Below are 11,668 nucleotides of genomic sequence, written 5' to 3'. Positions count from 1 at the left end.
TGCTCTCCAGGGAACACAGGGTAGAACAAATGGATTTTAGCAGTTGAGAGAGCGATGGCCAAACCTTTGCTGATTTTGAAACCTATCCGGCCATGAGAGGCTTCAGTAGCAGAGGCTCAGCCACGGAAATCTCAAATATCGTCGTGAATGATGCCTAATGGCAATGACCAATCAAGGGCCCAGGTGTCCTGACAATCTGGAGGGCCCCAGGTCCAAAAGGAGTCATGATGGGTGTCTGTCCCACAGTGACCCACTGCCTAAGCTCTAGATTTCTATTTTCAGGTCGTTACGCTTCATTTTTCCGGGAAAGGGACAATGATGACCACGCCAGCCCTTGATTCCTTTCCCCCCTTCCTGCGTAGGGTGGTTAACAGTCTTTTCACCAAGAGGCGGTGAACCAGCTACTCCCACCGAGTCGCCCGGGCTCTCCTTCAGGTCTGCAGACAGGGGAACGAGAGCCACTCCGTGTGTCGGCAGAGGCGCACCGACGTCTCCACGCCCACCGGGAACCTTCTGCAGCGCCGCGCCCCGCCCCCCTCCCCGGCGCAGGAACCGCCCCTCCAGGCGCCGGGACCGCCCCCCAAGGCGCAGGGACCGCCCCTCCAGCGTAGGGACCGCCCCTCCGGGCGCAGCGACCGCCCCTCCAGCGTAGGGACCTCCCCTCCGGGCGCAGCGACCGCCCCCAAGGCGCAGGGACCGCCCCTCCAGGCGCGGGACCGCCCCTCCAGAGTAGGGACCGCCCCTCCAGGAGCCGGGACCGCCCCTCCGGGCGCCGGGACCGCCCCCCAAGGCGCAGGGACCGCCCCTCCAGCGTAGGGACCGCCCCTCCAGCGTAGGGACCTCCCCTCCAGGCGCAGGGACCGCCCCTCCGGGCGCAGGGACCGCCCCCAAGGCGCAGGGACCGCCCCTCCAGAGTAGGGACCTCCCCTCCAGGAGCCGGGACCGCTCCCGGCGCCGAGGCCCCGCCTTGCAGCCCGCCCATTGGCCCCGCTAGACCCTCACCCCGCCCCCGGCACGGCCCAGCCACGCCCTCCGCGTTACAGTTCCGGACACCTTGTGAGTCTGGGGATTGTTGCGTCTGGCAACCGAGCTCAGAGCTCTGGCGGGTTGGGCTCAGCTTTCCCGCCGGTCTCCCCGAAAGTGACAGAGGCTTTCGTATCGCGCAAGCCCCCTTCTGGTCGCCCCGAGAGTCCCCTTTTTCTGGTGCCTCGTAGGGATGCTTTTGGTGGTCCTCGTGTTCCTGCTGCCCACAGTCTCCGGTAGGAGCCTGCAGAGTGTGCGCGCTGCTGGGGAACCGGAGCGGCTCGCGAGGCCGGCCGACTGGAACCGAGGGTGGGAGGAGATTTGCTTTTTGTCTCTCGTGAGAGTCGTGGGGCTGGGTCCACTCCGGGGTCATAAAGAGTTGGGGTAGAAAGCGTGACCAGAGCGTCCGTGGGTCGGGCTGCGTGGAGATCTAGGGGAGTAGGGACTACATAGCGCTGGAAGAGAAGTCTTGCTTGCGGTGGGCATTCAGCGATGCGGGGTGATGGGCGAAACTGAGGCTTGCCAAGGTCCAGGCTGGTGTTGTTCAGTCGCTAGTCGTATCTGACTTTTTGCAAACCCATGGACTGCAGCAAACCAGGCTTCCCTGTCCTTCACCATCTCCTGGAGTTTGCTCAGACTCATGTCTATTGAATCGGTGATGCCATTCAACCATCTCGTCCTCTGCCGTCCCCCTCTCCTCCTGCCTTCAGGTGACCAAATGAACCACAGACTGCTGATCTGGTGCTGGTGGTGACGGTTTGCTCGTGAGTTCCCAGGTGCCTGCGCACGTAGTTAGGCTGCTGTTGTGCCTGTGGGGAGGTTTGCCCTATATTCTCTGGGCAGTTTGATAACTTGGGAGTAGGGGTGTTTGTGCCCCTGGGGCTTGGCTGGGCTAGGGAAGCCCACACAGAGTGTTTCCTGGTGTGTAGTTTGTAGAAGTGGCCACCCGGTGGTGCCAAGTGTGGGCCCAGGAAGCTACTGCTTGCTTTGTGTGGGGCTGGGAAGTTCATTTGGAGGTCAGGTATGAACATGGGCTGGGTGGGGCCCCACACATTCCCTCCACCCACTACCCCCACCCTCCCAGTTCCTCTCTGGTGGTGGAGGCTGTAACTCAGGGTCCTGGAGGCAGCAGAAGTCACCATCCTTGTGCCCCACGTGGTGATGCCATTGACGCTGGCAGCAGCAAGGCACCAACACCCAAGAGGCATAAAAAGTAATAAGGTGGCCACAGGGCAAGACCTGTGAAAGAGGTAGCGGAGGGTGAAAAGTGCCCATTTGAGGATATTGCCAGAGGCAGCGCAGAGAGAGAAACCAAAGACTTGTGCTGCAGCGCCACCTGCTGGGGAAAAAATCTTTTAATTTCTAACGGGTGGAATCATTCTCTTCCTGCCTTATTGCACCTAGTTACCCTTTTCATGCATGTTACAGTTCCAAAGAAGTAAGTTAACCATGTATAGGGGTGAATTCTAACTAATCAAAATACTGTACGTGGCATTTTGGAAAAACATTAAGTCTTTTATACCCCAGCCTACCTGCTGGGAGCCTACCTGCAAAAGAAGGCAAACAGACAGAAAGTAAGAAATAGTCATGAATTGTTTCTGAAGACTTGGATTCAGTATCTTTTCTTTACACCTGATGATGCATCTACCATCCAGTTTCATCTTCCCCACCGACTGGAACCATGATTTTGTAGCACATTTTCCAAGTTTGATAAAAAGGTGTGCAGTGTTATAGAATGTAGATGTTCTTGCTTACAAGCACTGTACCAGCCTTCTAAAAAGTTTATTAATCAACCATGGGCATTAATCTCAATAAACTTTTGTTTTTTATATTCATTTTAAAAGGTAGTTTGTGTAGACAGTGAGAGAAGGGGCAGGATGGTCAGGTTTCAATGAGATTTCACTTTGATCAGAGATCAGAATTTTCCTGAAGGTACTGCCTGGGCAGGGATCTGGTTTTGTGCTTGAGTACCAGAGTGATGTTTAAATTTAGCAAGCAGGTGGAGAGTCTCTGCACAACTTTTCTAAGTGTACAGGTGAACAGTTCTCTTGATGTGTAGTACAGACTGTTTCCTCTTCCTGAAACTCATCTGGAAAACTAGGGAATTTTATGAATGCAGCCTATCATATTATATAATGACATCTGCTGTTAACGTATAGCACTGCAACCCAATAATTATTATATTGTAAATTATCTAGGAAAAAACTTAGTCACAATACTAGTTTTCTGAAACTAGAAATGTTTAGTTTGAAAATCACACAGGGGTGCTCGCTTCGGCAGCACATATACTAAGATTGGAACGATACAGAGAAGATTAGCATGGCCCCTGTGCAAGGATGACACGCAAATTCGTGAAGCGTTCCATATTTTTTTACACGCCAGTCAGGATGGCTGCTATCCAAAAGTCTACAAGCAATAAATGCTGGAGAGGGTGTGGAGAAAAGGGAACCCTCTTACACTGTTGGTGGGAATGCAAACTAATACAGCCGCTATGGAAAACAGTGTGGAGATTTCTTAAAAAACTGGAAATAGCACTGCCATATGACCCAGCAATCCCACTTCTGGGCATACACACTGAGGAAACCAGATCTGAAAGAGACACGTGCACCCCGATGTTCATCGCAGCACTGTTTATAATAGCCAGGACATGGAAGCAACCTAGATGCCCATCAGCAGATGAATGGATAAGGAAGCTGTGGTACATATACACCATGGAATATTACTCAGCCATTAAAAAGAATTCATTTGAATCAGTCCTAATGAGATGGATGAAACTGGAGCCCCTTATACAGAGTGAAGTAAGCCAGAAAGATAAAGAACATTACAGCATACTAACACATATATATGGAATTTAGAAAGATGGTAACGATAACCCTATATGCAAAACAGAAAAAGAGACACAGATGTACAGAACAGACTTTTGAACTCTGTGGGAGAATGTGAGGGTGGGATGTTGTGAAAGAACAGCATGTATACTATCTATGGTGAAACAGATCACCAGCCCAGGTGGGATGCATGAGACAAGTGCTCGGGCCTGGTGCACTGGGAAGACCCAGAGGAATCGGGTGGAGAGGGAGGTGGGAGGGGGGATCGGGATGGGGAATACGTGTAAATCCATGGCTGATTCATATCAATGTATGACAAAACCCACTGAAATGTTGTGAAGTAATTAGCCTCCAACTAATAAAAAAGAAAGAAAGAAAGAAAGAAAATCACACAGGAGTAAAGAATTCAGTATTCTGAGTAAGAGAAGAAATTTGGTAATTAAAAAGCATGGTATTGGACTCAATCATTAAACCTTGTATGTTTAAACCTTGTATTCAACTGGTTGCCAAAGCATACATTCCAAACTGTATATAGTTGAAAGTGTGCCTTTCATGATGCCCGTTAGTGGGAAGAAATACTCGTTAGCTAAATGGGTTAAATCATCCCATTGACATTTTTCTTTTCATATTAGAAATTCTTTCTTCATGATATGGTTTCAAGATAGGTAGTGAAATCAGATACATAAACAAATGACACTTGTATAATTTAATTTTGGACATGCTATTAACTTGATTTCTCTCTTGGTTCCAGGAAACTCTGGATGGTGTTATATATTTGTATCTATTAATAGGAATTATATTGCATTTCTAATCCATTTTTCCTACTGTAAAATGATGATGTATGGCTCAAAGCATTCAGTATATTTAATGTTATTCATAAAATTCAATGCTATCCTGATTTTTTTGTTGTTCTTGTTCAGTCGCTAAGTTGTGTCCGACTCTGCAATCCCATGAACTACAGCAAACCAGGCTTCCATGTCCTTCACTGTCTCCCAGAGCTTGCTCAGATTTATGTCCATTGAGTTGGTAATACTACCTAACCATCTCATTCTCTGCCCCCCTGTTCTCCTTTTGCCTTCAGTCCTTCCCAGCATCAGGGTCTTTTCCAATGAGATGGCTCTTCACATCAGGTGGCCAAAGTTTTGGAGTTTCAGCTTCAGCACCAGTCCTTCAAACGAATATTAGGATTGATTGGTTTGATCTCCTTGCTGTCCAAGGGACTTGCAAGAGTCTTCTCCATTACCACAATTCCAAAGCATTGATTTTTTGGCACTCAGCCTTCTTTATGGTCCAATTCTCATATCTGTACATGACTACTGGAAAAACCATAGCTTTGACTATACATACCTTTATCAGCAAAGTGATGTCTTTACTTTTTAACACGTTGTCTAGGTTTGCCATAGCTTTCCTTCCAAGGAGCAAACATCTTTTGATTTCATGGCTGCAGTCTCAGTCCACAGTGATTTTGGAGCCCAAGAAAATAAAATCTGTCACTGCTTCTACTTTTTCCACATCTATTTGCCATGAAGTGATGGGACCTGATGCCATGATCTTGGCTTTTTGAATGCTGAGTTTCAAGCCAGCTTTTTCAGTCTCCTCTTTCACTGTCAAGAGGCTCTTTATTTATTGATTGATTTTTAAGAGGCTCTTTAGTACTGATCTTTAAACTCTGTTTTTAATAACTGCATCCTTTTTTGTTTGTTTGTTTGTTGCTTTTGTTTTGGGCAGTTGATTGAGGAGATTTCATATATTAAGACCAGAATAGTGGAAATGTTGAAAACATTTTACCAAAAGTGGATTTCAGCACTTTGTGTAGTGAAATGTTGGACAGAATGTCAAGAGAGGAGTTTAGAATTCAGAAAATGATGAAAAAGGAGGATAACATTTCACTTGTTTAGAGTTCTCTCTTGACTAGTCTTTCGATCTAAAGACCTAGACCCAAAGAATAAGAAAGAAAAGTTCCCTCAGGGATCAAAATAGTCTATCTCCCATCCCCTTAGGTCCTATAACCTTATAGGAAAGGCCTCTGCATCCTTTTAGCACTTTAAGACTTTAACCAATGTGTCTCCACCGTAATATTTTACACTATTTTCTAACATTTATAAGATTTTCAAGAGCACAGATAATTAAAAGGAAGAGGACTTGCTGAAGTAGGAACAACACTGTTCTAGGGAAGAACCCCCACAAAAAAAGGACAGAGGTAAAAAAAATTCTAAAAGCATAGCAATATAACAGCTTCACTGTCCGGATGCATTGGATAAACAGCCCAAAGAGATACTGCAGGGAGTTTCTAAGGGAATGCACAATTCATTAATCAGTGAAAGAAGATTAAATGATTACTACTGGAACATCCAAGAAACCGATTTTTACTAAGGCTATTCAAAGTAATAAAATTTGATATTTCAAGGGTTTCCATTTATTTGCAAAATGCTCAGTTCACTAATACAAAACACATAAAAGGAAGTCATAATTTTAAATATTTTAGTCAATATTTATTTTGATCTATGATATCTACAAGGCTTATTTGATATTTACCTCTTGCCATAGCATGTCTTGAGCACCCAGTGTGTACAGAGTGTAGTACAAAAAGAAGGTATATGCTCCCTGCCCTCTAGGACCTTGCCTTCTGAGAAGAAACTGAACCCAAAGTGATAGGTGATCATATGCTTGTGTTTCAAACTATGGAAGCATAATCTTATAGAAGACCTCTTAGAGGAGAGGTGAATGTCAAAATAATGAATTTAGAAAGAAGTGGGGAAGGACACATACCTATAAACATATTTTAAAACCAAAAACATTGATGCTATCTCTTCAATTTAGTGTTGAATGAAATTTCACCTTAATCCGCAACAAACCAAAAGCTCATCGATTATCATTTCAAATAAGCAAGGCACATCCTTTGCAACAATTACCACTTGGGTAAAAGCAAGAACAGTCATTTAAAATCTTGCCAAGAATCTTTCTGTTTATTCTGTACTACCTACCTGATGCCAGGCCACAGTCCCTGCCTGATGAAAGAAATAAGCTACTTTATTTTCATGTTCTTATTCTCTTTATTCCTAGATGCCTGCGGTGATCCACCAAGGTTTGAAACTATGAGGCTCCAGGGTGCGCCTAAACCCAGGTATCGTCCTGGGGAACGTATACAATATGACTGTCGCCTAGGTTTCAAGCCCATAATTCCTCTTCGTTCCAGATCTGCTGTTTGTGAGGATGACAATACATGGTCAGCTCTCGAGGAGGCCTGTACAAGTAAGTAAACTTTTTTTTTTTATTGCTCTGGAGAATTTCACACATTTTAGTGCACATATTCGTCTACTGCAATAATGGTTCTCTCATGTGAATATAGGTTTTAGATGGCAATGCATTTTTTCAGGCTTAAAAAATCCCCAAAGAATCTTTTTCTTGGCAATTGGTTACCTAGGTAGATATTAATCATGTTTGGCCATATAATATGGAAAGAAATAATAATTAAATGAATAATAAGATCCCCGTGAATTCAAACAAGAATTGCAGAATTTTGAATTTGATTTAAATCTATTTTCGAAATTGCTGTAAACCAACAAATTTTAATATTTTCTCTTAGGAAAATCATGTCCTAATCTGGGAGATCCAATGAATGGTCAAGTTTACTTTGTCAATGGAAGTATTCTGTTTGGTTCACAGGCTCACTTTGTTTGCAATCAGGGGTAAGTAAGATGCTACTTACAGAAAATAAGGTTAAATGTTACTAACTGTATTTTGGTTTTGCTCCTCTTCTTAAGCGTTCCTATAAACTTGATTTCATCTTGCTTTCTATGTGACAACTTATACTTGTGGCCAAACAACTTTTGCATTTTTTTATGAAGATTTGAAATATGTGCAATTAGAAAGACATTTAAGTTGAAGTAAAGCAAAATTGTATAATTTATGATATGTAATAATAAATCTATTGCATGCATTAAAAGTGTAGTAATCATGGTAACTTTATTTTTTGACAATAAAGTGTACCCTATTTAAAATTGCCAATTCTCTAAGCTGAAGTGAGGCTTTTAGAAATAGGAGGTAGAATTGTCAACCAAACTCTGGCTTAAAATTCAGCATTCAAAAACCTAAGATCATGGCATCCGGTGCCATCACTTCATAACAATAGATGGGGAAACAATGGAAACAGTGACAGACTTTATTTTCTTGGGCTCCAAAATCACTGCAGATAGTGACTACAGCCATGAAATTAAAGGATGCTTGCTTCTTGGAAAGAAAGCTATGGCCAATCTAGACAGCATATTAGAAAGCAGAGACACTGCGTTGCTGACAAAAGTCCGTCCAGTCAAAGCTATGGTTTTTCCAGTAGTCATGTATGGATGTGAGAGTTGGACTAGAAAGAAAGCTGAGCACCAAAGAATTGATGCTTTTGAACTGTGGTGTTGGAGAAGACTCCTGATAGTCCCTTGGAGACTATCAGAAGTCCCAAGGACACTTGGAGTCCCAAGGAGATCCAACTAGTCCATCCTAAAGGAAATCAGTCCTGGATATTCATTGGAATATTCATATGCTGAAGCGCCAATCCTTTGGCCACCTGATGCGAAGAACTGACTCATTAGAAAAGACCCTTATGCTGGGAAAGATTGAAGGCAGGAGGAGAAGGGGACGACAGAGGATGAGATGGTTGGCTGGCATCACCGACTTGATGGACATGAGTTTGAGCAAGCTCTGGGAGATGGTGATGGACAGGGCAGTCTGGTGTGCTGCAGTGCATGGGGTCGCAAAGAGTCGGACGTGACGGAGCGACGGAACTGAATTGCTTTGCCATGCTGTATTGGTTTCTACCATACGGCGAGGCAAATCAGCCATAATTATATGTTTATTCCCTCCCTCTTGAGCCTCCCTTGTTCCTGTCATCCCACCCCTGTGGGCTCCTTGTGAGAGATAGCAGCTTCCCACTAGCTATCTGTTTTACATATGACAGGGTATATATGTCAAGGCTACTTTCTCAATTCATCTTACTCTCTTCTTCCCCCACAGTGACCAAAAGGCCATTCTCTAAGTCAGGGTCTCCATTCCTTCACTGCAAATAGATTCACCAGTATTACTTTTCTAGATTCCAGATATATGTGTATAATATGAGATTTTTTTTTCTGACTAACTTCACTCTGTATAACAGGCTCTAAGTTCATCCACCTCACTAGAATTGACTTACATTTTTTTTCCTTTTTTATGGAGGAGTAATATTCCATTGTGTGTATGTTCTACATCTTCCTTATCCATTCATCTCTCGACAGGCATCTAGGTTGCTTCCATGTCCTGGCTAATGTAAATCGTGCTGCAGTGACATTGGGTGCATGTGTCCTTTGAATTGTGGTTCTCTCAAGGCATGTGCCCAGCAGTGAGATTGCTGGGTCATATGGAAGATTTATTCCTAATTTGTTAAAGAATCTTCATACTGCTCTTCATAGTTGCTGTATCATTTACATACTCACCAACAGTGCAAGAGGGTTCCCTTTTCTCCACATCCTGCCCAGCATTTATTGTTCGTTGTTTTTTGATGATGGCCATTTTGATCGTTGTGAGGTGGTACCTGATTGTAACTTTGGTTGCATCTCTCTAATAATAAGGGATGTTGAGCATTTCTTCATGTATTTATTGGCAATCTGTCTTCTTTGGAGAAATGTCTGTTTACGGCTTGTGCCCATTTTTGATTGGGCCTTTTGTTTTTCTAAGATTGAGCTGTGTGACCTGTTTATATATTCTGGAGATTAATCCTTCGTCAGGTGTTTCATCTGCAATTATTTTCTCTTATTCTAAACGTTGTCTTTTCATCCTGTTTATTGTTTCCTTATCTGTGCAAAAAAAAGCTTTGATGTTTAGTTAGGTCCCATTTGTTTATTTTTGTTTTTATTTCCATCGCTCTAGGAGGTGGGTCAAAGAGGATCTTGCTGTAATTTATGTCAAAGAGTATATTGCCTGTATTTTCCTCAGACAGCTTACAGTTTCTGGCCTTATATTTAAGTCTTTAATCCATTGTGAGTTTATTTTTTTGTATGGTGTTAGGAAGTGTTCTAATTTCATTCTTTTACATATAGCTGTCCATTTCCCCCAGCACCACTTATTGAGAGACTGTCTTTTCTCCATCATATATTCTTGCCACCTTTGTCAAAGATAAGGTACCCATGGCCATGTGGGTTTGTGTCTGGACTTTCTATCTTGTTCTGTTTGTTTATATTTTGTTTTTGTGCCAGTACCATATACTGTCCTAATGACTGTAGCTTTGTAGCTTTGTAGCATAGTCTGATGGAGAAGGCAATGGCACCCCACTCCAGTACTCTTGCCTGGAAAATCCCATGGACGGAGGAGTCTGGTAGGCTGCAGTCCATGGGGTTGCAAAGAGTCAGACACAACTGAGCGACTTCGCTTTCACTTTTCACTTTCATGCATTGGAGAAGGAAATGGCCACCCACTCCAGTGTTCTTGCCTGGAGAATCCCAGGGATGGGGGAGCCTGGTGGGCTGCTATCTATGGTATTGCACAGAGTCGGACACGACTGAAGTGACTTAGCAGCAGCAGCAGCATAGTCTGAAGTCAGGAAGGTTGATTCCTCCAGTTCTATTTTTCTTTCTCAAGATTTCTCTGGCCATTTGGGATTTTTTGTACTTCCATACAAATGGTGAAATTTTTGTTCTGCTTCTGTGAAAAATGCCATTGTTAGTTTGATATGAATTGCATTGATTCTGTAGATTGCTTTGAGTAGTATAGTCATTTTGAAAATATTGATTCTTCCAATTCAAGAACATGGTATATCTCTCCATCTATTATGATCATCATGGATTTCTTTCTTGTAGTTTTCTGCATACAGATGTTTTGACTCTTTAGGTAGGTTAATTCCTTATTTTATTGCTTTTGTTGCGGTGGTGAATGGGATTGTTTCCTTAATTTCTCTTTCTGATTTTTCATTGTTAGTGTATAGGAATGCAAGGGATTTCTCTCCATTAATTTTTTCATCCTGTAACTTTAATAAATTTATTGATTAGCTCTAGTAATTTTATGGTGATAACTTTAGGGTTTTTTATGTATGGTATCATGTCATCTGCAAACAGTGCAAGTTTTCATCTTCTTTTCCAATTCTGGATTCAGTATTTCTTTTTCTTCTCTGATTGCCATGGCTAGGATTTCCAAAACTATATTGAATGATAATGGTGCACCATTGTCTTCTTCCTGATCTTAGAGGAAATGCTTTCAATGTTTCACAACTGAGAAAAATGTTTGCTGTGAGTTTCTCATATATGGCCTTTATTGTGTTGAGGTTGGTTCCCTCTGTGACCACTTTCTGGGAAGTTTTTGTAGATGGGTGTTGAATTCTGTCAAACCTCTTTCTGCATATATTGAGGTGATCATAGGGCTTTTATTCTTAATTTGTTCACATGGTGTATCACGCCAATTGATTTGTGGATATTGAAAAATCCTCGCTTTCCTGGGATAAAGCCCACTTCATAATGGTGGAGGTACATTTTAATGTATTGTTCAATTTGAATTGCTAGTATTTTGTTGAAGATTTTTGCATCTATGTTCTTCAATAATAGTGCCTATAATTTTCTTTTATGTTGTATCTTTGTCTGGCTTTTTTATTAGCATGATGGTGGCCTCATAGAATGAGTTTAGAAGTGTTCTTCCCTCTGTAATTTTTAGAATAGTTTGAGAATGTTAACTCGTCTTTAAATGTTTAATAGAATTCACCTATGAAAACATCTCATCCTGGACTTTCATTTGTTGGGAATTTTTTAATTAACTTTCAATTTTAGTACTTGTAATTGGTCTGTTCATATTTTCTCTTTTTTTCTGGTTCA

General features: G+C 42.8%; 1 protein-coding gene and 1 non-coding gene across 4 annotated transcripts in view; both read left to right on the top strand.

The window, feature by feature from the left end:
* The first annotated feature begins 1,084 nt into the window (after positions 1-1,084).
* The window catches only part of LOC133069447 (membrane cofactor protein-like), a 53,713-nt gene continuing 43,129 nt past the window's right edge, over positions 1,085-11,668 (top strand). For all 3 annotated transcript variants that reach the window (XM_061161064.1, XM_061161063.1, XM_061161065.1), the window contains exons 1-3: positions 1,085-1,259; positions 6,912-7,100; positions 7,435-7,537. In XM_061161064.1, coding sequence (XP_061017047.1) covers positions 1,217-1,259; positions 6,912-7,100; positions 7,435-7,537 — 335 coding nt within the window. In that variant the 5' untranslated portion in view covers positions 1,085-1,216. The remainder of the gene's footprint in view (positions 1,260-6,911; positions 7,101-7,434; positions 7,538-11,668) is intronic.
* On the top strand, positions 3,288-3,394 carry LOC133069782 (U6 spliceosomal RNA). The gene has a single exon (XR_009695995.1). It is a non-coding gene; the product is annotated as a U6 spliceosomal RNA (small nuclear RNA).

Source organism: Dama dama, chromosome 14 (genome assembly GCF_033118175.1).
Source record: "Dama dama isolate Ldn47 chromosome 14, ASM3311817v1, whole genome shotgun sequence".
In the NCBI taxonomy this organism is placed as follows: domain Eukaryota; kingdom Metazoa; phylum Chordata; class Mammalia; order Artiodactyla; family Cervidae; genus Dama; species Dama dama.
This window is presented reverse-complemented; position numbering and strand designations above follow the sequence as displayed.